The 27,617-nt window shown below is 40.3% G+C and overlaps 3 protein-coding genes and 2 non-coding genes across 7 annotated transcripts in view; 3 read left to right on the top strand and 2 right to left on the bottom strand.

The window, feature by feature from the left end:
• The window catches only part of LOC118360319 (nucleolar protein 4-like), a 29,210-nt gene extending 24,311 nt beyond the window's left edge, over nucleotides 1–4,899 (top strand). Inside the window, exon 11 of the mRNA XM_052482298.1 lies at nucleotides 40–4,899. Coding sequence (XP_052338258.1) covers nucleotides 40–263 — 224 coding nt within the window. The 3' untranslated portion in view covers nucleotides 264–4,899. The remainder of the gene's footprint in view (nucleotides 1–39) is intronic.
• Nucleotides 4,900–9,675: 4,776 nt separating this feature from the next.
• LOC118359912 (pancreatic progenitor cell differentiation and proliferation factor) lies at nucleotides 9,676–12,211 on the bottom strand. The gene is made up of 4 exons (XM_035738826.1): nucleotides 11,946–12,211; nucleotides 10,336–10,498; nucleotides 10,151–10,244; nucleotides 9,676–9,996 (listed from the first exon to the last, which is right to left on the bottom strand). The coding sequence occupies exons 2-4, from the start codon at nucleotides 10,466–10,468 to the stop codon at nucleotides 9,858–9,860; spliced, it is 366 nt and encodes a 121-aa protein (XP_035594719.1). The 5' UTR covers nucleotides 10,469–10,498; nucleotides 11,946–12,211; the 3' UTR covers nucleotides 9,676–9,857.
• Nucleotides 12,212–13,264: 1,053 nt separating this feature from the next.
• trnae-cuc (transfer RNA glutamic acid (anticodon CUC)) lies at nucleotides 13,265–13,336 on the top strand. The gene has a single exon. It is a non-coding gene; the product is annotated as a tRNA-Glu (tRNA).
• A 93-nt stretch (nucleotides 13,337–13,429) lies between these two features.
• On the top strand, nucleotides 13,430–13,501 carry trnae-cuc (transfer RNA glutamic acid (anticodon CUC)). The gene has a single exon. It is a non-coding gene; the product is annotated as a tRNA-Glu (tRNA).
• A 200-nt stretch (nucleotides 13,502–13,701) lies between these two features.
• Nucleotides 13,702–27,545, bottom strand: LOC118359911 (tumor protein D54-like). 3 transcript variants are annotated; one of them, XR_004820775.2, is made up of 10 exons: nucleotides 27,052–27,545; nucleotides 25,437–25,555; nucleotides 25,064–25,212; nucleotides 19,250–19,297; nucleotides 18,538–18,639; nucleotides 15,458–15,484; nucleotides 14,609–14,662; nucleotides 14,449–14,513; nucleotides 14,291–14,340; nucleotides 13,702–14,174 (listed from the first exon to the last, which is right to left on the bottom strand). XR_004820775.2 is itself a non-coding variant. In XM_035738825.2 (9 exons), the coding sequence occupies exons 1-8, from the start codon at nucleotides 27,077–27,079 to the stop codon at nucleotides 14,313–14,315; spliced, it is 555 nt and encodes a 184-aa protein (XP_035594718.1). In that variant the 5' UTR covers nucleotides 27,080–27,545; the 3' UTR covers nucleotides 13,702–14,174; nucleotides 14,291–14,312. The 3 variants fall into 3 exon arrangements, 1 of the variants encoding a protein (XP_035594718.1); XR_004820774.2 differs by having other exon boundaries at nucleotides 14,445–14,513; nucleotides 27,052–27,544; XM_035738825.2 differs by lacking the exon at nucleotides 14,449–14,513.
• Nucleotides 27,546–27,617: the final 72 nt, after the last annotated feature.

The raw sequence follows: 27,617 nt of genomic DNA, 5'->3' as shown, positions 1-27,617 counted from the left end.
GTAATCAAATTTACAGTAAACCATAATTTTTCTCTCCAGGTCCCACTGATCTCAGTATGAAGTCTGTGGCTCCCACCTCCTCCTCTTCCTCCAGTTCTAACAGTCATGGTGGTCAGGGTGGAGGCGGGGGAGGAGCCTCGGCTCAGCTCAGCCCCCCTGAGGTCACAGCGGTGCGGCAGCTCATCGCCGGGTATCGAGAGTCTGCCGCCTTCCTGCTCCGCTCCGCAGATGAGCTGGAAAACCTAATCCTGCAGCATAACTGAAACAGAACTAGGCCCAACCGGGCCGAACCGGGCCGTCTCCACCAGACTCTCCGTCTGCACTATCACCCTCAGTCACACACAGTCAGACATCTATACACTCAACTGAATACAGAGTCAAAGTAAAGAATAAGAGTAAAACTGCATTGCACAATTGGGCCATATACAGCAGATGGTAGATATATGGTACACGTTCACAGTTTATATCATAGGGGCAGAAACAATTAAAAGAAGAATCCATCATTTCACACTGATCTTAGTGCCCAGTAAACTTCTGCCATTCCCTTAACAAACCTACACCCTACCCACTTCATCCATTCCCCAGAAACACCCCGAAGTCACCTCCTTCAGTGGGATGCTCTTTTCTAAGCTCTGAGGAGGTCATTGTCAAACATGTTTTGCTGCTTCAGAGTTGACCTTCTGTAACTGATCTGTTCATCTCAGCAGTAGTTTTTAACGTTTGAAGATGTAGGTATGCAAACAGGGATGCTAAACCTGTAGGTTAAAGCACTGTAATGTTTCCAAGCCTATAGGCTTTGGCTCGTAGGTGAAAGGTTACTACTTCTGGGAAAAGTGTGGAACAAGGTGCAATATGGAAGATAATCAGTAAATGTGCATGCGTGGATATACCATTTTGGCAAGTCAAGCCAATATCCACATAGTCATGATGGCTTTTTGTGAGACTTTGTGCAAAAGGAGGTCTTCTCGTGGTACCTCTACCTCCTCCCCATGCTTTCAGTCTCAGTGTGATGAGCTAAACTGAAAAACAAACATCCCATACTTTGTGAGGCTCCACTGGGAGCAGAAACGTTAGTTGTCAATCAGGAATTGCTGTATAAATGGAAGAAATAATATCCCATGGCAGCACTGTAGCTTCATTGTTCTTTGTTTTGAACGTTGCTCTTCTTTGTCTCTAATATAACTGAAGCCTTTCATTGAATGGCACCAATCAGACAAATGTGAATAGGACACGGAATGATCTGAAACATGAGAATATTTCCTAGTCCAATTGTAAGAGTTCTGTAAGAGTTTGTGTTGTTTTAAGGTCAGTGAGATATGAACAGCACGTGGTTGCGTACGAACTTTGTCTCGTGAACGTCACGTGGTCGTGACATGGAATTGTATGAGGAATGCATTGCGCTCCTTGTAACAGCTGTTGGCCTGCTATAGAAAAAGATATCCCTCCAAATCCCACCATATCCTCTCTGCCTCAACTCCTCTTTCCTACCAGTCTTTGCATTTCTCATCGACAGACGTTGCGCTATCAAACACAACGCTGTTTTAAAAAAAAGTAGCAAAAGACAATCTTGAAAATGTGTGATCGCGTCACAGTTTACCCTCACAATCTCTTGCTATGGTGTGTGCGCTGTACGTGGGGGGCAGCACAGAGTACCGTAGCCATAAGCAGAGCACATCCTTTCTCTTAACAGATACACAGACAGGCCAGTCAGTGGAGCACTCAGCACTAAGAAATGTGTTGTAAGAATTCTATTTATCTACTTTTGTTATTGTTGTTGAACGTTAGCATTACTGTGTGTTGTTTTTTTTATTTCTGTTTGTTGTGTGAAGTGATGTGGAGTGGCCCGTTTCAACGCTCTTTTGTACAAGACATTGTAAACCAGTTTGCTCTGTAACATTCGAAAACAAAGAAAACAATTATTTCACGCAATCAACCTGGTCAGCACCTTATGGATTTGTCATATAATTCATACCAGAGAGGAATATATTTCAGTGTCATTTAACATAAACGATTGAAGTCAGCAGCAAATATATTAACTCAACTGCTGGGATGATCAATCCAAGAACCGGTCAGTCTATGTTTAAAATGACATGCACAGAATAATCTGTAATTTATTCATGATCACCATCCATGACATAATTGGTCTGCTTTATTATATTTCAAATGTATAATCTATTGCAAGTTTGGAAGCACTTTACAGCTCAGGATGAAATAACATGGTACATATTTGTAACCAGACGTTGTTACAGAACATCATACTTGATTCATAAATTCAACTGACACATTTAAGCGAAACGTGCTTGACAATGGGATGGTGATGGTGGTACATGATGAGAGCTGATATGAGTGTGTGTTTTGCTTTTCATTTTGGTTGTCTGTATCGTTTTAAATGTAGATATTTTTGTCCACTCAACTGATAATTGTATGCAGGGGTGCAACTTTCACTGGGGATGGGGGGTGGGGACACATTCTGAAATGGCATTTTTGCCCCCCTCACAGTTTTATCATTGGAATGTGACACAAAATGAGGCAACGGTGTGCTTTAGGACCATGAGGATGCCTCTGAGCGTTCGGGTAGACTGTTTGGAGTGTTTATCCAACTGGATAAAAAAAAAATATATATATAAAAAAAGATATGTCCACCCACTTCTAAAACCAAAGTTGCGCCCCTGATCGTATGGATAATTTGATGTGGAACACATAAGCACTCTTAAAATGCACAATACTGGGTTATACAGTTTATGGCAAGGCTCAAGCCAGACTCATCCAATCTCATTGTCTTAAAAACTAAATTACTTCAATCTGAATTTTTACTAGCAACACAAGTAAAGTACTGCTTTAAAAGCTCATTATATTTTGCACACATCAGACTTCCGAAATTGTATTTTAGACACACTATTCAGGCTTTACAAACTGTTATTTTGAAAAATCAAGGAAGGCTCAGGCGTCCACGCATTTGAACTCGGTTAATTTGGATAGACTCCTTTGGATAGACTTTATCAATCGACTTGATCGCTACCTGGGGCTCTGTCCCAATACTCATAAATGTCTTCCGTGTCTCCTCCACCTCCATTTGCCCCTTGTCTACTTTTGGCCAGCCATCATTTCCAACAGCCATCGGGAAACTACTATCTACACTTCATTATTTTACTGATGCCGGGTTGATCTTAATTCTATTCATATCCACGTTTAACTAATGCATCACTTTGCTTTGTGTGTTCAAAAAAAGGAAGAGATAACTTTCTCCTCTTAAATTGTCTTAAGACTACGAGCTACATTTGATGTGTGCTGCAGCTACTGTGACCAATGAAAACACAACCATTTGTAGACACATTTTAGTGGCCAGTGGGATTTCTCTTTGCATAGGCAGGACAATGTAATGTATAGATGTTTGATTTAAAAAAAAAAAAAAAAAAAACTGAGCGTAAAAGCCCTAGTAGCTTGTGCATTGCTGATGTGGTCAGATGTTTGTATAACTGTTCAAAGGGCTGTAAAAGAAACATTTGAAATCTAAATCGTTTTTCTGTGGGGTACAGCACTGTTCCAGAACAATCTACGCCGTTTCATCCCTTGCCTGTTTTAACTTATCAGTTGGTGGTGCTTTGTAAAAACGTATATTGTTCTTGATATTACTTTCTTTGTTACTTCTCCTGCATTGGCCAGAGACTGCAGTTCTGTGCGGGGGTGTCATTTCCTGTATACCAACGTGACGCTTTGTATTTTTTCCTTCTTGTTTTTGGACTCAGTGAAAGTGTGATGTTTACATGTACAGATTTTTCAAAAGACTTTTACTTTTCGTCCGTGTTACTTTCTCACAATACCCCGCCCGTTTATATTTACTCAGACATGTCTTTAGTGCATTGCATCAAATGCAGACAGGTGTGACTGCTTTGAATGGTGGTCAGGGTCAGATGACATTCACATGGCCAAAGTGAGGATAGACTAAGACAACCAGGATGGGGTTGATATCTGATGATGGCTGATAGCCCTATAGGGATTCTGGAGTGAGAGGGAGTGTCACGCCAGTTCAAAGTGCACCATGAACAGCCTACCTCTGTCTGAGATTTATCAGCAGCATAATGATACACGGATCCCCCACTGAAGGATTGCAGATAACCTACCAGTTTCCCCTTTCTGAATAGCCCTCTTTAACATGCTGATAGCAGCCCATAGCACCTGGTGCGCAATTGATTCATTAGCATTTAACGAAATTACTGAGAAACACAAAACATTGAATAATAGAACATGTGTGCAGTAGTTGGAACATAGTGGCAGGCAATCATTTTACGATGATTCTATTGTGATCACATTCCCTGGTTGTTATAAGGAACACTTTGACCTTTCGTAACAGCTCCTCGGTGATGTGATGTAAAAGCCATTCCCCCTCTCCTGGTCCTCAAGGGGGAACACAGGAACCTCAGGAAACGCTGAATCTCTGAGTTTATTTTTTATCCATTATGATCTTTGCTGATGACAGCAGAGACTCTCTACCTATTACCATGACATTTATATGAAACGTGTATCATTGTTTTGTACATTAATCATTGTGATCTAAAAGTGGAGCTTTTTCCAGTACCTGTGACTGAATATTTAGATTTTTTTGAAAAGTGTTTATAGGTATAAATATTTATTGATATATGTGAAGCGACTAAAAAGACAAAAGAAAAGGCAGAAAAATTGTCGTTTGTTTCATGCAAAGCCGCCCAGACAGGATATTCTCTGCCTCTGACATATCACTATTGATGAGGGACTTGTGTTTGTTTTGAAATAGCGCTTTTTTTTCAGTGTAACGTCAACGCTACGGTAAAAAATGTTGGTTACCAACAGCAGCATTGCAAGGCTCTCTTCTGAGATGTCAGTAACTGAATAAAACAGTGTGATGCGCTATCAAACCCGAAACTTGGCTACTTGAATTGCTTTCTTTGATTGGGGGTGGAGAGCAGAGAATGTATGGGAGAGATGGAGTAGCCTTGTGGATAGACGTGCACCACAAGCTCTTCTCTGTTGCCATGGTGCCTCTTCAGTCTCTTTGTGCCAATATATATTCACAGAATGACCAGGATACGGATGCAGTAGTACATAATCATGTTCAATGTCACTATCTGAGCTGCTGCACCTCTTAAATGTGTCTATATCCACAGCGTCCAACACAGTTATAAAGATATGTCCATACTCTTGTCACATTTTTACCTTTGCCTTGCCAATCACTTTTTTTTAAATGAGCTAGTGTACGCTATACAAAGACTCCTCCCATGTCCTCAAATATGTCTAGAGTGTGCAGTACTCAACCTGTCGTGCTGATGACATAGAGAGAAGAATGCATTTTCAGTTCATCGTGCTCAAGCAGCTAGTAGAATGATGATGTCATAAGATGCAAGCCCATCGAACAACACTTGAGAACGAGGGAACAGAGTAAATGTCTCTTTTCTTAGGGGGTCTTCGGACAGTGTACCGCTATGTAAAAGACTGCAGTGACAGCCTAAGTCCACAAGAGATCAGCAACGAGCCAGAAAGCAGCTGCATGGAGATTGCAAGTAGGCCGGCCAGTTAAACTTCAGCAATCCACCAATAACATTCACAGGGGAGCAGCATAGAACCTTCGGCTAGCTGACAGTAACAGAGCTGACTGCAAAACTGTGGGATTTTCTATGGTCTTAATGTATGTTAAAGGTGTTGTTTATGCCCATACTTAGCTGCTAATAGCATGTGTGTTTGAGAGTATGAACTCAATCCTAACATGGAAGATATTGGACAATATCTGTGACTAAGTGAGTGTGTGAGTGTAAAGTTATTATATATAGTGCACTCATTCCAAAGAACTGAGAGTGTTCTGCATCATGTGAAGAAATAATACCAATGCAATTGTCCTTCAATTGCAGTCCATTTCAATCTGACAATCTCCCTTGTGGCCTCTTCGGTTTGAATGCAGGCCTTAGCAATGGCTTCATTAAAGAAGGATTGGTTGCAGGTTTACATGCTTCTGGCTGGGAACAAAAGGCAAAAGCTATTTCACAATCTGGGCACATTTATGGAAATGTATACGCATCCAGTTGGAGGGAGAGCTATGTCCTACCTTGACATGCCAAGAGAGTACCGTGCCAGGAGCACAAGCTGGGTTTCCCTCTCTCATGCTTCACATGCGGCAATTTATCACACCTCTAAAGCTCAGTGAGGTTGCATTATAACTGTACTATAACAGTAACAAACGTATTATTTCAATGTATTATTTGTATTATAACACTATCTTATTCTCCGGAGTTTATGCCTTTGATCTTTCTAATTCAGTGTTGACCAGAAACGTGTGGCGGTCACCTGAGCGGTACTTTACTGCCTGGAGACTGTTGTTGTTGACACATAACAGTGCTGAGCACTACTGAACACTTCAGGGAACACTGTGTTAACATGGAAGTTCCTATTGGAACATGTGCTATTGGAACTATTGGAACAGCGCACAGTCTGCAAACATGATCCCAGTGTGTACACGTTCTCCCTGCATGCTACTGATCAGAAATAGACTAACACGTTAACCCTGGCCTACTGAACCTGGTGGCTCTGGCCACAAACACTGTGTTCCTCCCCACTCTTAATACTTATACTAGTTTATTATTAAAGGGGGGTATCCTGACCTTGTCTTTAGCCTCAACCCTAAATCTAACCCTAGCTTTATGTCCACATCCCAGTTCAACCCTAACCCTCAACTTCATGTTCACATCCAACCATTTGAGAGCATGATGGATGAGAGATTCTCATGTCTGTAGAGAGTGGAACATTTTTAGTTCCCCAATTTCGTGGTATCCAATTGGTAGGTACAGTCTTGTCGCTGCAACTACCGTATGACTCAGGAGAGGCAAAGGTTGAGAGCAGTGAGTTCTCTGAAACACAACCCAACCGCACCAGAGGAAACACAGTACACCTGGCGATCGTGTCAGCATGCACTGCGCCCAGCACACCACAGAAGTCACTAGTGCACGACGGGACAAGGATATCCCTGTCGGCCAAACCTTCCCCTAACCCAGACAGCCACTGGAGTCACTAGTGAGCGACGGGACAAGGATATCCCTGTCGGCCAAACCTTCCCCTAACCCAGACAGGCACTGGAGTCGCTAGTGAGCGACGGGACAAGGATATCCCTGTCGGCCAAACCTTCCCCTAACCCAGACAGGCACTGGAGTCGCTAAGCGACGGGACAAGGATATCCCTGTCGGCCAAACCTTCCCCTAACCCAGACAGCCACTGGAGTCACTAGTGAGCGACGGGACAAGGATATCCCTGTCGGCCAAACCTTCCCCTAACCCAGACAGGCACTGGAGTCGCTAGTGAGCGACGGGACAAGGATATCCCTGTCGGCCAAACCTTCCCCTAACCCAGACAGGCACTGGAGTCGCTAGTGAGCGATGGGACAAGGATATCCCTGTCGGCCAAACCTTCCCCTAACCAAGACAACACTGCGACAGAGCTTGGACTCGAACCCAGAATCTCTGGTGGCACAGGTAGCAATGCAATGCAGTGCCTTAGACCACTGCGACACTCAGGAGGCTGACTAACATAGGTATTTTGTCTTGATCTTGTCCACATTCTGATTGTGCCCATATTCTCAGAAATATGTCTACACATGGTGTTAAAATGTGTCTAATTTCTGTCCACTGTGTCAGCATCGTGAACAGATTTCCTCGTCCCTCTAATTTATTTTAAGACACATATTGATGCCATAAGTCAATGGTTCCACCTGTCATTGATGTTTAAAAGGCGGGATAATGATCCAATTATGATTTTAAATGGTTTCACTATCCTGATCCATTTACACTTGTAAGATATCCAATGGGTCCTGAGGACGTCAGGAAGATATGATCACAAGCAGATCACAATGCGTCTCGTAATAATCTACACCTGTCTGAAAATGTGGGCACAATCAGAATGTGGAAAATATCAGGACAAAGGATTCATGTTAGAACCAGGTATAAATGAGGCTTATGTCTACAGGTCTCTTTTGTGAAAGACATTGAATCTCAATGACAATAACAATATATAAACAAAGGTTCAATCAAATGCTTAGCTACAGTAACTGGAGTAAACCTTGTTGGAAACCTCAGTCAGTGTAAAACTAGTGAAGTATTCACATTTGTTCCATGCTATAATTAACAATCCTGAAAGTGTATTTTATTGTGTCCTTGTTGATATTTTCAGGTGCTGACTCCACCAATGTGTTGAGATCATAGAAAGTCTGTATAATTATACAGTGTACATTCCCTTTTATGCCCTAAGAGACTGTGAAAAACTATGTGAATGACTCTGCAACACAGAATGTTCCACGGCTGGTTGACCTATATTTCAGAACAGGTGTACTGTATTATATAAGCGTAAGCCATCGTCTTTACCAATTAGCTGTTGCTAATCATATTGCAGCCTAATCAGCTTAATTGCATTAAGTGGCTGGCAGCATGTTATAAAACAGACACTATACTCATCAGTTTTGTCATGAACAAAACTGACAATGGAGTTTTGGGGATTATCATTACTGTTATCTGGTTACATTGTGTGGACACCAGAATAGGTCATTCTTAAATCTGTCTCTCCACCATAGCCATGGACACTTTTCAAGTTCAGTATAGTGGCCGAGTTAATATTGACTCCTTATAAAAGTCATAAATGACACTTTCATCACTAACTTAACTACTCAACTTCTACCCTAATCTTGATATGATTGCATTTTAAAGTGCGTGTAAAACATACACAGTTATGATAAACAGTATCAGTCAAATTTGGACACCTACTCAAGGGTTTGTTTATTTTACCATTTCTACATTGTAGAATAATGAAATCAAAACCATGAAATTACAAATTCTAAATAAATCCCTTACAAGTTCACTGGCACAGCACACGTGATCATCCATTCACCTACTCTGCGTCACAAAGACATGGCAGTTGGAACCAAAAATCTAAAATAGACTCAGACCAAAGAACAGATTTCCACCAGTCTCATGTCCATTGATCGTGTTTCTTGGCCCAAGCAAGTTTCTTGGTGTCCTTTAGTAGTTTCTTTGCAGCAATTTGACCATGAAGGCCTGATTCGCACAGGCTCATCTGAACAGTTTTTGCAACTGCACTTAACTTTCAAAAGTTCTTGAAATTTTCAGAGAATGAACTGGTGCAGCTTGAGCTCTTCCAACTTTCCCCCAAGTGGGCTCTCTTCTGTATACCACCCCTACCTTGTCAACACAACTGATTGGCTCAAATGCATTGAGGAAAGAAATTCCACAACTTAAGGCATGAAGCTGGTTAAGAATGCCAAGAGCATGAAAAGCTGTCAAGGCAAAGGGTGGCCACTTTGAAAAATCTCAAATGTAATTTAACACTTATTTGGTTTAGTCTTTCCATGTGTTAATTCAAAACCCTGGATTAAAAAAAAAATTTGAACCTTTAACTGGGCAAGTTAGTTGAGAACAAATTCTTATTTACAATGACAGCATACCCAGGGCAAACCTGGGCCAATTGTGCACCGCCCTATGGGACTCCCAATCACAGCCAGATGTGATACAGCCTGGATTAGAACCAAGGACTGTAGTGACACCTCTTGCACTGAGTAGGTGTCCAAACTTGACTGGTACAGTATCTATAGATAAACAAATATTTAGGGACTTAGTCACTTGAATAGGGAATCCAATTAAGACAAAGTACTCATTGCAAGAATTTTGATTTATTCAACAGCAAAAAGCATGATAGAGAAATCCTTTTGTCTTTAATAAAAAAATATAAACACAGAGGGAGGAAAAGCAGCCTCAATCACTAAAAAGTTGTAAAATCTACTGCCTCAATCTCCAACTAAACTCAAGGTGTGGGGTGTTGGAGAAGAGATGGAATTAGGAGGGTGGTGGGCTCCCTTCTTCCACCTTCCCAGAGTTACTGCTTTCACTGAGTTGCCTACTGAGTTGCTTCTTCAACACCATCTCCCTGGCGATACACGCCACCTGCCCGTTGGTCACTGTGTACGTTCCACTCCTGCAATAAGAAAGATTGTTTAGCTAAAGAGGTACAGAAAAACAATTAACCGGTTACTTAAGGTGAGACATCTTACAAAGGACAAATGAAACACAACATTTAAACTACACATGGTTTTAATCCATTTGTGTGACTCTTGGATTAAGGAACTCACTTCTGTTCAGATCCAATCATGCTGCCAGGCTGATTCTGTTTGTTTGGGAAGAAGAAAGAAGACCACCAGTGACCAGAGTCCTGTCTCTGCAGACCTGAGGAAGAGAAAACAAAAGGAAACGTTAGAGACAGAGTGTGAGATAATGTTCTTATGAAAAACTCAGAGTGCGAGAAACTGGTCTGTACCTGGGGGGTGTGGAATGACTTCGCCAGCGTACTCAGAACTGCCACAGGAGCTGTTGCTAGAAGTGGAGCCTATGCGCCTTCTATAGTAATCATGGGTGGCGATGAGAGAGCCAGTGGACGGAATTGATGCCATTCTCTTTAACTCTGCTCAAAGATGGAAAACCTAGGGAAGAGAGAAGGGGATATTAGGAGTGTGGAGACAGGAACCATGCAAGCAGAGGCAAGTGATACTGGGATGAGCCAAATAATATTGCTATGGATACTGCTAGATGCATTATGGCACATGTAATGACAGCCTCAACATAAGCTTTTGTACAGATTTGTCTTTGTGGAAAGTGTAAGACCCATTTCAAAATCAGCCTGCAACCCATTCACAGTATTTTGCGACACCGCAGAGAACAGGTCTATATTAAACTTCATCCAAAGTGAGTTAGAAACATGCCCGAGTGACACATTCTGGATTGTCACCCAGTCACAGAAGCCCGTCATTAGCCTATTATGGGCAAACATGCATTTCCACTTCCACCCATGCTCCTGACCCCTTGAGCCTCTCTGATATCACTGTTGGCTTAGCCCTCAGTCTGAGGGGTGTGATAGAGACCAACAGCTGTGCAAACTGATTTCCACACCATGATCTGCAAATAAGTGGGCTGTCTGGGACCAGAGTCTGCAGGTATAATGTTCCAACTTCCAGGCACCTAGCCAGGAAAGTGCACAGGGCTAGGTGAGTCACAGGGCTCAACACTTGGTGAGGCACTGCAGTACCTCTTTAAAAAAAAAAGGTACTGACTAAGCCACTCAGAAAGCAGGATATCAGAAAGCAGGAATATACAGGATGCACAACTCTTCTCAAACACTGCAGTGGAATGAAACATGCTAAACATAATAGTTTCTCTCCAAACAACCTACATTTCCATAAGCAAAAACGAGTGGTTTACTGAGAAGCAACTGGATTACATTTGATGCCAAATCAGTTGTCAGGTCCAGTCAGGGCAGAAGTTCAGTCCAGATGGTTACTGGCTAGGGATTGTCAGGGTAATGCATGTCTGTGCTAGATAGGCAGTTGCAAAATATCAAGGATAAACCAATCCCCTTTACACAGTGGGGAAAAAATACTTACTACCATCAGGCACTATTGGATGTGTGAATGTGCATTGCATTCATGCCAGCATTGCCAATCACACCTCATGTGCATAAAAATAAGAGACCAACAGTGGCAAGTGTATGATAAAACAGACCATTGCGACAAATTGTAGATGCAAAGAGACTATACAATATCAGCAGTCAAGGCAACAATTATTCAACAAATTAGAGAATTCTTTGATGTTCCTCTTTGATGACCAGAATCAGATAGGATACAAAGCTGGTAGAAAGAGAATCCCCCCCATTCTGATTTCACTATTTTAAGGCTATTAGCCTACATTGTTAAAGGCAATGTGGAATCTTTTTTTACATAATTTGCGCCAAGACAATACATCAAATATATTTAGTGTAGGTAAACATATGATTGGACACACATTGTCCATTATTATCTGGGCAAGTAGCCCAGCTTATTCAATTGCCATTCAAGCTGGGCGAATATTTTCTAAAAGCAATCAAATCAATCTTACCTTTTTATTTGGCGTTGAATGATGTTGAAAAACACTAAAGGCGGTGGATCTTTTGGCAATACTCGGTGAATTAAGCTAAACGACTACTCTTGCCCATTTGTAGTATGTTCTCGAATAGAAAACTTCAAATTATTTCTGGTGTGCTCAGTGTAGAATAATGAATAGGGACAAGCAGGTAACTTTATACAGTGGGCGCTGTGACGCATCCTGGACGAGCTGCTCATGGGTGGGGTTAGGGCACGTTTAGGCCTACGTTTCCAAGGAAGCCAACCTGGACTCAGGAGTAGACGTAACATAGTAAACGTAAATATGTATTGAAATTAGAATTATTACTTTTCTAATTGTGTGTACTAATTTGTGGATATCCATCATCCATTTCGTATGATATGTTACATATCACAATTCTTATGATATGTTACGAATTGCAATGTGTACAATATGTTACGAATTTGCAAAATGTATGACAAGTTATGAGTTCCAGTATGTTGTGGCTAACTTTACCTATATGGATAATGTAAACTAGGATAGAGGTTATGGTTAGGATTAGGGCTAAAGTCAGGGTTCAGGGGCTATTAAGGTTAGGGGTTAAAGGCTAAAGGGTTTAGGTGTAGGGTTAGCTAACATGATAAGTAGTTGTTTTTTTTAAAGCTAAAAGTTGTAAGAAGTTGCTCATTAGCTAGAATTGTCCTTGATGAAAGTCAAACACAACATTTGGGTTGTTAGACTTCGCGTTATATGCACGCACGCCTTCCGTCCATCCCGACCAACCTATGTAATCATACCGAAAACTTTTTTCGTATGTACGTTTAACATGTTACGTCTTAGTCTAGACTGGGCAAGCACAAAACATGATTTGCAATCAATTGCAATGCTCTTGACAGACACGTCATACAGAATCCGCAGCTGTCTCAAACACGAATAACCGAACTTTAACCCAGTAGCCTACTGATTGATTCACTGTTTTAATTTGGTCTTCCACAGCGTGGAATTTCGCATTTAGGAATGAATCCTAACTGTGAAAGCAGAACATAATGTCAACATTATTGTTATCTGACTTTTTCTTTTCAATGATTATAAGATGATTGGAATCACAGACTATTGTAACAAAACCTATACATTATCAAATGTCATTCCCTCAATAATGTCATCATGAAGAAGAAAGACACGATAATAGTCATTTCAAAGTTAACAATATAAGTTTGGTGGTCTAGTGTTTACGATTCGGCGTTTCCACCGCAGCGGCCCGAGTTGGATTCCCGTTCAGAGTACATAGTCCGTTATACCAATTTAACAATATAATTTTCTGAGCAGTTCAGATTTCCCTGGTGGTCTAGTGGTTAGGATTCGGCGCTCTCACCGCCGCGGCCCGGGTTCGATTCCCGGTCAGGGAACATGCTTTTAATGTTTGTTTTTCAAACAACTAGTTGTACTACCGAAGTACGTTATACCAAGTTAAGAAAATAATTTTCTGAAGAGTTCAGATTTCCCTGGTGGTCTAGTGGTTAGGATTCGGCGCTCTCACCGCCGCGGCCCGGGTTCGATTCCCGGTCAGGGAACAAACGTTTTTTATTTGTGTTTTATGTTTGTTTTTTAAACAACTGTACTACCGATGTCCGCTATTCCAAGTTAACAATATAATTTTTTCAACAGTATTTATCATTTTCTGAAAAATTCTGCATTTCGTGGTGGTCTAGGGTTTGGCACTCTCACTTCACTACCGTATCATGGTTATAGCTGTGAACTGTAACAACAATACTCACTTTTATTTCTCTCTTTATTTTTCCAGAAAGGTATAGTATCCAAAATCAGAACAGACCACTTTTGTTTTAATTGTAAATTCTCTTAAAGTACAAAAATACATTACTGTACATTTGTGATTGTTATGTTCTTATAATGCAATAGTAGAATATGACAATGACATTTTCCTTCAAACAGTTGGACAATATACATAACTACATATTGGAAATACTACTTCATATTTAGAATGAATGAACGTTTGGAACCAACACTGTCAAAGCCATACCCAAGTTATCAACCTCCTGCATAATGTTTACTCTTTGAAGGGGTAGTGTGGACCATGACATCAGGTTAAAGTAATGAAGGGAGTAGTGAGATTACAGATGGTTGAGAGAAAAATAGATTATGTTGGAGGGAACCACTGTTCTGAGATTGGCTTCTTTCAGACCCAGAGTTATCTCTGTCAATCCCTAGAATCCTGGACACCTTGTTCTGTGTGGGAGAGACAGAAGCCAGTAGAGACATGAGGAATTAGTTGTAATATTAAAGATGAGAAAATACAGTATTTTCTGTTCTTTATGTTTGTGATTGTTCTCACAGACACTTACCTTCACGCTTCACACCATGTCTTCAAAAGGACTTGAATGTATTGGAATGTCTACAAGGAGGCAGAAAGACACATCTTGTAAACAATGGAAATCACTTTGAGGTATCACTTCAGGTTAAAGTAAGTTTTTCAGCTTTAAATGTAACTTTATTTACTTGCAGCATTAATGTCATTCTAATGTCGTTCACCAGACTCTTCCTCCCCAAGCACTGTTCGCAATTAGCCTGGGGACGAAGTTAATATCATTCAAACATCATTCACCGCCTATAGAGTTCCTGCAGAAAGTAGTAGTAGTGCAGTAGTGTGCCCAGTGTTTTACCTCATTGACATAGCAGGGACACTGATGGAGTGGCCCAAGGAGGGGCTGGTGCGTCTGAGAGCAGAAACAGAGACAACGAGAGATTAGTAAGAGCATCATGTAGTTTAGCAGTACAACATGTAGTATAAAGGACTAGTATAGTAGTACATCATGTAGTATAGCATGTAATATAGCACTACATCATGTAGTATAGCATGTAATATAGTCGTAGATCATGTACTATAGCAGTACAACATGTAGTATAAAGGACTAGTATAGTAGTACATCATGTAGTATAGCATGTAATATAGCAATACATCATGTAGTATAGCATGTAATATAGTAGTAGATCATGTACTATAGCAGTACAACAATTGGTATAGCAGTACAACATGCAGTATAGTAGTACAGTATGTAGTATAGTAGTGCATCATGTATTAAAGGAGTGCATCATGTAGTATACACTAGTAGTACAGTATGTAGTAGAAGAGTACATCATGTAGTATAGAAGTGCATCATGTAGTATAGCAGTACAACATGTAGTATACAGTAGTAGTACAGTATGTAGTATAGTAGTGCATCATGTATTAAAGGAGTGCATCATGTAGTATACAGTAGTAGTACAGTATGTAGTAGAAGAGTACATCATGTAGTATAGAAGTGCATCATGTAGTATAGCAGTACAACATGTAGTACAGCAGTACAACATGAGTATACAGTAGTAGTACAGTATGTAGTATAGTAGTATATAGCACATGAGCAAGAAAAACAGATAAGATCAGTAGCAGCTTAATATATCACATCGAATATATCACATCGAAATCAAGGTTTTTCACTATCACAAGGCCAGGGAACTCCTACTATCCTTACCGAGGTGGGCTTGGCAAAGGCAGTGCCCTGTCCGGGTAATGGGCAGCATTCCAGGAAAGAGATGGGGAAAGAAAGATGGTCAGATAAAGTAATCAAGAGGCCACATGGAGGTGTAAATATTGACAGTGCGCTGTATGAGTGAGAAGTGTGTGTGTGTATATATAAAAAAAATACTTCAACAATTAATGGCAAGCAAAAATGCATCACAGCGACAGCTATCCTTTACGCAGGCTCAATTTAAAGGCTATGAAGGAACAGTAAAGTAGATAAAGGGATAATGTTGCCATTTAAGACCGACTGGTCTGATTCGATTAAGGCTGTTGAATTTCTCCCTGTGATTGCGTAAACAAATGTACAAGAAGAAACCTTTGTCCTCAACAATGTGTCCTGAGAAGGGTAGTGGTGTAAAGTACGTGGTTCTGTAGCTCAGTTGGTAGAGCATGGCGCTTGTAACGCCAGGGTAGTGGGTTCGATTCCCAGGACCACCCATACGTAGAATGTATGCACACATGACTGTAAGTCGCTTTGGATAAAAGTGTCTGCTAAATGGCATATATTATTATTATATTACTTAAGTAAAAATACTGGAATGTACTACTTAAGAATTTTTGGGGGTATCTGTACTTGACTATTTATTTTTGACAACTTTACTTCACTACATTCCTAAAGAAAATTATAACCTTTTTACTGCATGAATACATTTGCCCTGACACACAAAAGTACTTGTTACATTTTGAATGTCAGTTGTATTGCTTCTTTAAATCAGAACAACAATTTTCAGCTGTGCTAACAACATTTCAAAAGGGGTTTCTAAAGATCAATTAAACTTATAAGATAAACTTGGATTAGCTAATACAATGTGCCATTGGAACACAGGAGTGATGGTAGCTGATAATTGGCCTCTGTAAGCCTACATAGATATTCAATTTGAAAAAATCAGCCTTTCAGCTACAATAGTCATTTACCACATTAACAATGTCTAACACTGTATTTCTAATCAATTTGATGTTATTTTCTTTCAAAAAGCAAAAAAAATGAATACCCAAGTTTAATTTACAATCGACTGACACAGCCATGGCACGATGGCCAAGAACATTTTGTTTTTTATTACAGGGTTGTTGCTCTAGCACCTCGGCTGTTATATACCTAGGCCTATATCATTACGATCAAGAATATAAAAAGGTAGCATAAATAGCTTATGTAGAAATATATAATATACCTCTCTCTCGCTTAGAGAAGTGTTTTTACCGTTAACTTGAATCAGTTTATCCCCGTGTTAACCAGCCCACCACACTAATAGAGCAACAACCCTGTTGACAATACCTAATCCATTTGCTGGTGTGTAACAGAACAATAATCATCCTTTACATTTTTTATAATGAGATTTCTTTTTTAAATGTAAAAGGCAAATGACACCAATTATTTTAGGATCATATAGGCCTATTCCAATAGAGAACCTAGGCATGTTTTTAATGATATTGTCCTTTATCATTGCCCTATAATAAATCTATTCATATTTATTACGTTTTATCTTAACAGCTATTCATTCTAATTCACATCAGCGAACAATAACATATTTTAAGTCATAATATACACGACCTCTACAATTAGGCCATATCATATCAAGTTAAAAAAACAACCTTGGTATTTCTAATGTACAATCTTCAAATTAAATAAGTAAATAAATCATAAAGAAAAAAGGTCAGCCTTACCCATCTTTGCCTTCCCCTAAATCAAAACCTGATATTAAGTCCATATAGAAAAGGGATAAGTTCATCATACCCATTCTGCATTACCATAAGTCCAACCTTATTTTAAGTCCACGGTTCCATACTGCATGAATAAAAAAAGTTGTTCATGCAAAAAAAAAAGTTGTGTACTATTTAACGCGGTGCAAATATCTATCGGGGAGGTAGCTAATCACTCACAGCCACGTTGTAATCTTAGAGTCCTTGAACATTTGGTTGTTTACATATAATCTATTGACCACTAGACGAACATTCTGCTTCACTTCTCGGAGCCGTTTGAAAGTGGGGTACAGGGCACGTCGTCTCTCCACTATTTTATGGGGAAATTGTTCATCAATAGAGAATGAGGTGTTCTTCAATTCTCTAACCTGTTGTAACAAATCAATTTCCCTTTTGAGGTGGCTCAGCATAGCTACAATCGGACGGGGCCTTCCCTCTGCTCTGCCAACGAAACGGTGAGCCCTCTGAAAATCAATTGTTTCCACCTGTTCGTCCGTCATATTGAGATTACTTTTCCTGAACACCTTGATTTTTCCTCTGTTGACAAATAGTTTGTGTTCATCCTCCTTTTATTCCCATTATAACAATATTATTTTTCATACTTCTGCACTTTAGATCAAGTAATTCGGCTTTCATTGTTTTATTATCATACCGTAGCCTCTCTGTAGTGTCTTCTAGGGAGTCCACGGCAGTTTTCAATATCTTATTTTCCACTTGTATTTAATTTTATTACTGTAATCCATTCTTATTTTTAAGGCCTCAAACTCCCCCAGTAACCCAGGCAATATATCATTTTTTTGAACTGCTTGCTCATGCTTGTAAGCACGGCTCTATCTTCTGGAGACAGTTATAAAATCGTCCCCCTCCCAATGTGACATTTTGAATTTTTGGCGGGCGGCTTCCCATCAGTTTCGCTTGTAGAACTCGAGGAAAGATATACTCTGTTGTTCACTTCGATGTATGCGTTTCTTTTTCGAGCATATCAAAATACGGATCAATAAATAGTTCCAGATTCTCAATATTATCCAGAATGTTTGTTTCGTAGTTATCAGCCAATCCTCAATTGTTGTGATTAATTCATGCAACAAACTATGCCTACGCTGCCACGTCAGACTTGGTCTTTTACCAAATAGGGCTATCTTCTGTATACCACCCATACTTTGTCACAACATTTTTTTGGTTAATAGATTATTCCATTTGTGCTATTTCATAGTTATTCACTATTATTCTACAATGTAGAAAATAGTAAAAATGAGGAAAAACCCTGTAATGAGTAGGGGTGTCCAAACTTTTGAATGGTTCTGTATATATATACTGTTGAGGTGAGGGTACCTCATGTCCCCAAGTCTCCTTGTAATGGCCACACCCACTGTGGACAGGGCAGCACTGGTCATCTGTCCTGCATTAGAGATACTCTCCTGGGTCCTCTTATACCTAGTCACAGAAAGCAAGAGAGAGAGTCGGAGATCTAGAAAAGACAGGAAGTGTATATTTTGACTACCAATCATTCGGCATGTATAGTATATCAAGGGGGAAAGGGCAAAACTTAACTTATGTCACCGAGGTTTGTTCAAAGTACACCCTACGCAAGGACTTAATTTGCATATTGGCCCATCCACTTTCTTGGATCCTCCTTTTCACAGTGACGAGCTTGCTGTGTTCCACCACAGCATCAGCAGGAGGACACATGCTATGAGCACGGATGGACTGGTTGAAGCACGATAGGTGAAACCCCAAAACATGAGCCATCAGCACCTTCGTGGTCACCCTGTGCTAGTGCAGATAGCCAGATTCCCCCCACCCCCTCTGTTTTCACCAAGTAAAGTGCTCCCTCCCCGGCCAGGCCAGCCACAGCCTGTTGTTAATGCTGCTGCCAATGTTAAGAAAGGCTATTGGACAGGCTATTAACAGGCCTCTGATCCAGCTGACCTTAAAATCCCATCAGCTGTTCCAACATAGAGCTTAGAATAACATAGAACAAGAACCCTTTTAGCAAAGCCCGTCTTGGTTAAATTCACATATATAATGGATAGTGACCACTCACACGTTAGATTGGCTGATGTCTTCCAGAGTAGCTGAGGCTGTCAGATATCTGTAAATACAGAGGTACATTATCATCAGAGCTCCATCTTAGAGAAAGCATTAAGTACTGAAGATGAGCATACATTTCAGGATTATGTACTGTAGGTATTATGCCAGGCAAAAACAGGGTGCTGACATTGTATGCTTTTCTACAACATTCTGCCAGAAATAATAATAGATGCAATAGCTGCTTTGGCAGGCTTGGTTCACCTTTGCCCAACTTTTACTCACATTAAGTCAGAGTCAAATCTGCCCTGCTTCATTTGCAAAGGCTCTCTATTAGTTTGAAGTCTATCTACAGTTTTTGAATGCCTTCAAATCTGATAGTGTCTCAGGGGGAGTTGGGATAAAACACATTTCCAATTCACAAATGCATATTATACACAATTATACACAAGTACATGTGTGAAATATGACAAATATACTGAACAGAAAAAGAAATGCAACATGTGAAGTGTTGGTCCAATGTTTCATGAGCTGAAATAAAAGATCCCAGAAATGTTCCATATGCACAAAAAGCTTATTTCTCATAAATGTTGAATGTTCATTTCTCTACCATAAGCCGTCTTAGGGAAGCTGATCTGGGTGCTCGTTATCCTCACCAGGATCTTGACCTGACTGCAGTTCGACTTCAGTGGGCAAATTCTCACCTTCGATGGCCACTGGCACGCTGGAGAAGTGCGCTCTTCACGGATGAATCCCGGTTTTAACTGTACCGGGCAGATGGCAGACAGAGTGTATGGCGTCGTGTGGGCGAACGGTTTCCTGATGCCAACATTGTGAACAGAGTGCCCCATGGTGGCGGTGTGGTTATGGTATGACCAAGCATAAGCTATGGACAACTAACACAACTGCATTTTATCAATGGCAATTTGAATGAGCAAAGATACCGTGACGAGATCCAGAGGCCCATTGTCGTGCCACCTCATGTTTCAGCACGATAATGCACAGCCCCATGTCGCAAGGATCTGTACACAATTCCTGGGAGCTGAAAATTTCCCAGTTCTTCCATGGCCTGCACACTCACCAGACTTGTCACCCATTGAGCCTGTTTGGGATGCTCTGGATCGACATGTACGACAGTGTGTTCCAGTTCCCACCAATATCCCGCAACTTCGCACAGCCATTGAAGAGGAGTGGGAACAACATTTCACAGTCCACAATCAACAGACTTATCAACTCTATGTGAAGAAGCTGTGTCTGTTGCACTCCATGAGGCAAATGGTGGTCCAACCAGATACTGACTGGTTTTCTGATCCACGGCTCTAATTTGTTTAAAAGGTATCTGTGACCAACAGATGCATATCTGTATTCCCAGGCATATGAAATCTATAGATTAGGGCATAATGAACGTATTTAAATTGACAGATTTCTTTTTTTTGCGGTGTACAGTATATGTATATGGTATTTGATTAGGATCCCCATTAGCTGTTGCAAGAGCAGCAACTACTCTTCCTGGGGTCCACACAAAACATGAAACATAATGCAGAATGACATAATACAGAACATCAATAGACAAGAACGGCTCAAGGACAGAACTACATTTTTTTTAAAGGCCCACATAGCCTACATATCAATGCATACACATAAACTATCTAGGTCAAATATGGGGAGAGGCGTTGTGCCGTGAGGTGTTGCTTTATCTGCTTTTTGAAACCAGGTTTGCCGTTTATTTGAGCAATATGAGATGGAAGGAAGTTCCATGCAATAAGGACTCTATATAATATGGTACTCTTTCTTGAATTTGTTCAGGATTTTGGGACTGTGAAAAGACCCCTGGTGGCATGTCTGGTGGGATAAGTGTGTGTTTGTTAGAGCTGTGTGTTAGTTGACTTATCAAACAATTTGGGATTTTCAACACATTAATGTTTCTTATAAAAGAAGAAGTGATGCAGTCAGTCTCTCCTCAACTCTTAGCCAAGAGAGACTGGCATGCATAGTGTTTATATCAGCCCTCTGATTACAATCAAGAGCAAAGCGTGCCGCTCCGTTCTGGGCCAGCTGCAGCTTAACTAGGTATTTCCTTGCAGCACTGGACCATACGACTGGACAATAATCAAGATTAGACAAAACTAGAGCCTGCAGAACTTGCTTTTTGGAGTGTGGTGTCAAAAAAGCAGAGCATCTCTTTATTACGGACAGACCTCTCCCCATCTTTACAACCATTGAATCTATATGTATTTACCGTGACAGTTTACAATCTAAGGTAATTTAGTCTCCTCAACTTGTTCAACAGCCACAAGGAATGATTTGTACCAAATACAATGCTCTTAGTAGTGATTCCACAGACTTAAACTCTTTTTTTAAGAGTTTCAGTGACTTCATTAGCTGTGATGCATATATGGTTGAATCATCAGCATACATGGACACACATGCTTTGTTTAATGCCAATGGCAGGTCATTGGTAAAAATATAAAAGAGTAGAGGGCCTAGAGAGCTTCACTGTGGTACACCACACTTTACATGTTTGACATTAGAGAAGCTTCCATTGAAGAAAACCCTCTGAGTTCTATTAGATAGATTGCCATATTGTGGATTCAGAGCTGAGGTTAAAAAGCCATAACACGTGTTTTTTTCAACAACAGGTTAGGGTCAATAATATCAAAGGTTGCACTGAAATCTAACAGTACAGCTCCCACAATCTTATTATTATCAATTTATTTCAACCAATCATGAGTCATTTGTGTCAGTGCAGTACATGTTGAGTGCCCTTCTCTATAAGCGTGCTGAAAGTCTGTTGTTAATTTGTTTACAGAGAAATAGCATTGTATTTGGTCAAACACCATTGTTTCCAACAGTTTGCTAAGAGCTGACAGCAAGCTCATAGGTCTGCTGTTAGAACCAGTAAAGGCGCTTTACCACTCTTGGGTAGCGGAATTACTTTGGCTTCCCTCCAGGCCTGAGGACAAATACTTTCCGCTAGGCTCAGATGAAAGATATGACAGATAGGAGTGGCTATAGAGTCAGCTACCATCCTCAGTAGCTTTCCATCTAAGTTGTCAATGCCAGGAGGTTTGTCATTATTTATCGATAGCAATCATTTTCCCACCTCTCCCACACTAACTGTACAAAATTAAAACGTGCAATGCTTTTCTTTCATAATCTTTTTTTTTTATGCATGAATACAATTTCTCACTAGTTTGATGTTGGCATTTCCTGCCTAAGTTTGCCCACTTCGACAATGAAATAATCATTAAAATAATTGGCAACATCAAATGGTTTTGTGATGAATAAGCCATCTGATTCAATGAAAGATGGAGCTTTGTCTTTCTGCCCATAATTTAATTTAAAGTACTCCAAAGTTTTTTTCCCCACATTTTTTATATCATTGATCTTGGCTTCACAATAGTTTCTTCTTCTTTTTATTGAGTTTAGTCACATAATATCTCAATTTGCAGTAAGTAAGCCCGTCAGATGTGCAGCCAGATGTCACGCCCTGACCATAGAGAGCCCTTAGTTCTTTATGGTGTAGTAGGTCAGGGCGTGACTAGTTGGTGCTAATATGGTTCCCAATCAGAGGCAGCTGTTTATCGTTACCTCTGATTGGGGATCATATTTAGGTAGCTATTTCCCCACCTGTGTTTTGTGGGATATTGATTGTTGGTTAGTGTGTTTGGGCACTACGTCCTCACGGTCTTTGTACGTTTTGCTGTTTTGTTTTGTTAGTTTCACAAAAATATATATGTGGAACTATACTCACACTGCGCCTTGATCCGCTCATTTCCAAGATCGTGACACCAGACTTATTAGCCACTCCTTTTGCCCCATCTCTTTCAACCATACAGATTTTCAATTCCTCATCAATCCATGGAGCCTTAACAGTTCTAACAGTCAGTTTCTTAATTAATAGGTGCATGTTTATCAATAATTGGAAGAAGAAATTTCATAAATGCATCAAGTGCAGCGTCTGGATGCTCCTCATTAATCACATCAGACCAACAAATATTTTTAACATCATCCACATAAGAGTCACAGCAAAATTGTTGTATGATCTCTTACACACTATTTTAGGCCCAGCTGTTGGAACTTTGGCTTTCCTGGATATAGCCACTATATTGTGATCACTGCATCCAATGGGTACGGATACAGCTTTAGAACAAAGTTCTGCAGTATTAGTAAAAATGTGATCAATACATGTGGATGATCTTGTTCCTGTAGTGTTTGTAAACACCCTGGTAGGTTGATTAATAACCTGAACCAGATTACAGACACTGGTCACAGTAAGAAGCTTCCTCTTGAGCGGACAACTTGATGAAAACCAGTCAATATTCAGGTGCCCAAGAAAGTAGACCTCTCTGTTTATATCACATACAGTATCAAGCATTTCACACATGATTTAGATACTGACTGTTAGCACTTGGTAGCCTATAGCAACACCCCAAAAGAAAAGGCTTTCGATGTGCCAAGTGAACCTGCAACAAAAACACTTCAATACCACTTGACATAAGAGCTTCTCTAAGAATTACAGGGATATGGCTCTGAATATATACAGCAACACCTCCCCCATAAACATTTCTGTCTCTTCTATACATGTTATATCCTTGTATTGCTACTGATGTATCATCAAATGAATTATCTAAGTGAGTCTCAGAAATGGCTAATATATGAATGTCATCTGATGTTAGCAAGTTATGGATTTCATGAACCTTATTTCTAAGGCTACATATATTAATATGGGCTATTTTCATCCCTTTCCTGGGTAGCTTATCAGAGATAGACATAATACTGAAAAGAGCAAACAAAGCAAGAGAACAAAATATACATTCAGCAGTGCATTAATCACTTGGTGTGTGTGTGTGTGTTGTGGGGTTGAAGCTACGAACCCATAGGCTCGACTCTCTCATCCCTTCCAGGCTTCTGGGAGGGAGGGAGGGAGGGAGGGTGGACAATGAGCCTGTCATAGCGGATGTAAGCAATGTCCCCACGCGCTCTGGCAGCTTTCATGGCTGGGATCAGTTATCTCAGTTACCTATTTCCTAAGATATACGTTCCTCTCAAGTTCTTCACTCATTCTAGAACAGCTACCTTGTCCTTGAACCTCAGGAACTTGACCACTATCGGCCTGGGCCTATCACCTGGGCCGGGGCCGGGTTTTCCTGTCCCGTGGGTGCGCTCCACCTCAATCTTCCTGTGGTCCAGCTTCAATTTCTCAGAGATCATTTCCCTCACTTTGTCCTCAGTCTCCGTACAGGTCTCATGTGGAGATTCTGCAATTCTGTCCACAACCATGTTATTCTGCCTTGAACTGATGTCCTCTCTCAATGACTTACAGATTGCTGTCATCAACTCATCGAGCTGACCATGGGAGAACTGCAAAATGTTCTTCAGGTCCTGGACCTCTCTGGTCAGGTCGTCCATTATTTTATTAGTAGAATCCACGAGTATTTGGACAAAACACTTTAAGCTATTTTCTTGTTGTTGTAACAACTGCTTGTAGGTCTCTATTTGTTTGTTTAAAAGATCATTCACGTGTGATAGAGACACCAATGTCCTCAACGGAACTCCTGCCAGCTTTGGTCTTTGCCAGTACCCACCAAATTATTATTATTATTACTACTATTCTGATACTAATTATGATGTATTATTGTCAAGCTTGTTTCGTAATTCAGTGACAGTCACTCAATCAGCCCATGTCAGCTAACTTTGTTTAGATGGGTAATTTAGTCTTTATAATGCCTCGGGTTACTTTAATACATTTCTTATGTTGTATAGGCGGTTGAAGAAGCAGGAGTGTTGTGTGACATCATGAGGGCATCTCACAGGTGGAAGTACTTACGCATTGGAGGTCTGGACTTCCTGCCAGCCTTTGGACAGGTTTTGTTTAATCTCACTGAAGGGGCCAGTACCCAGCTGCCTCCTGATGTCCATTGCATATTTCTCTTTGGCCAAGAGTACCTGCCGCAAAGTCTGTATTTCATCCTCCGTCTGAGCAGAAAAAAATGACAGAAAAGTTTACAGCGTTCAGACTAAAAATAATAAATTGTGGATTTTCTATGACTTGTCTTTTTCCATTAATTTGGGTGCAAATCAAAATCTGAACGAACTATTATGCTAAGAGACAGATTCAACATAAATGAATATGACAATGTTTGACAACATGAAGAATGGGACAAAAGGGCAAAGTTGGACAGACACAGAGAGAGTAATACCTTTGCCAGCTCCATCTTTAAATCAAACTCATCCTCCTCTGATAGACCGTTAGTCGGACTTCCAATTCCTGATATTCCAATGGAAATGTTCCTTGGTGAAACATTTTCCCCACTGTAACCTTTGAAAGGATATATGTTACTGTCTATAATGCATACCCATGTCAATGCTCGAACTGTGACTTCATAAATGTTCAGTTGTTGACATAAATTACTGCTCTACTGGCAGTTCATCTTCATTTAGTCAACTAGTCTCAACTAAAGAGATGCTCTGCTTTTTTGACACCACAATCCAAAAGCAAGTTCTGCAGGCTCTAGTTTTGTCTAATCTTGATTATTGTCCAGTCTTGTGGTCCAGTGCTGAAAGAAAGACTTAGTTAAGCTGCAGCTGGCCCAGAACAGAGTGGCACATTTAGCTCTTGATTGTAATCAGAGGGCTGAAATAAATAGTGTGCATGCCAGTCTCTGTTGGCTAATAGTTGAGGAGAGACTGACTGCATCACTTCTTCTTTTTATAAGAAACAATGTGTTGAAAATACCAAATTATTTGCATAGTCAACTTACACACAGCTCTGACACACACACTTATCCCACCAGACATGCCACCAGGGGTCTTTTCACAGTCCCGAAATCCAGAACAAATTCAAGAAAGCGTACCGTATTACATAGAGCCCTTATTGCATAGAACTTCCTTCCATCTCATATTGCACAAATAAACAGCAAAGGGTTTCAAAAAACAGATAAAGCAACACCTCGAGGCACACCTCTCCCCTATTTGACCTTGATAGTTTGTGTGTATGAATTGATTATGTGGTTCTGTCCTTGTCTATTGATGTTCTGTATTATGTCATTCTGTATCATGTTTTTTGATTCGTGTACTTTTGCATTAGCTAATGGGGACCCTCATAAAATACCAAAATACCAATACCAACTTACTGCTGAGAGTTACAATAGTAAAATGCACAAGGTGCAATTTCGAAATTTGGTTGTGGAACAGCAGTCTTTCTCTTGTAATATCGGTCACTCAATTAGCCCATGTCAGCTCAGTTTTTTTAGATGGGTAAGATAGTCTAGCGGCCAGCAATCTAAACTTGTCGTAATCACGGGTATAGACCGGAGGGCACCCATTGATTTTGTTAGTCACACTCAGTCAGATATCATATTAAACATGCAATGCAAACATTTCTCTAGACCCTATGGCAAAATCTGTAGAATTGCAGGAAATTAGCTCTAGAACTGCTAATGTTTCTCTCAGCACCAAGGCAAATTGTTTAGAACTGCAGCAAACATGTTTTAAAACAGCAACATTTTCTCTACAACCCATGGCAAAATGTGTAGAATTGAACTCTAAACGTATATATATATATATATATTTGTTTTTATCTCCGCTGTCAAGAGGACTCCCATTCGTTGTTCTCAATTTCGCAGTCCATGGTGCTGAATTCCATGCCTACCTGTAGCGCTAGCAATAACATTGCGTGTGGCTAATCACGCATAGCATGAAAGGCTATCTAGGCATGTATTCTTTATCTCACCGTGTGATACAGAGTAGGATGTCATTCATTCATTCATTCATTCATTCATTGAACAATTCAACAATCTAGCCATAGTAACTTACCTTGCCTATTCATGATCAGCAGAGGCATGAACAACTCCGTTTCACCCAGCACTTCTTTTCCGTGTTCGTGCTATCGTTAGCTTTTGCTAAATGGTGTCCAATCCCTACTGTTCAATAATGGATGTCTCAAACGCTTCTCTATACTCACATTCAGTATCACGCTATGGTTTACATGCCAAAGCTATATACAGGAAATCAAGAACATAATGTAGTCTTATTGGAATATTAACGTTATGTTGCGTTGTTTATTCAACACCTAAGTGTTTTAAGAATGGGAGTTAATCCCGCACGTGAGTGTGTGAGATGATGGCGGCGTACACCTGTCGAGTAAACAAATTCGATGTATTTTTATACAGATTGTACATATTGTTCATCGATGTTATTTTGTCAAGTATAGGCTATCCTAATTAATTCAGAACGAACTTTGCTGCTGCTGCGGGAAACACAAATAGAATGAATGAGAGCTGAAGAGAAGATTCCACAGCACGGGCTCTGTCTCCATCTACCTCATATGTAGTAGGCCTACAGTATTTCATAGAGGCCTATTGAATGTAGAATATTATGTT

The sequence above is a fragment of the Oncorhynchus keta genome, chromosome 27 (genome assembly GCF_023373465.1).
Source record: "Oncorhynchus keta strain PuntledgeMale-10-30-2019 chromosome 27, Oket_V2, whole genome shotgun sequence".
Classification (NCBI taxonomy): Eukaryota; Metazoa; Chordata; class Actinopteri; order Salmoniformes; family Salmonidae; genus Oncorhynchus; species Oncorhynchus keta.
Note: the sequence above shows the minus strand (reverse complement) of the source record. Positions and strands in the feature narration are given on the sequence as shown.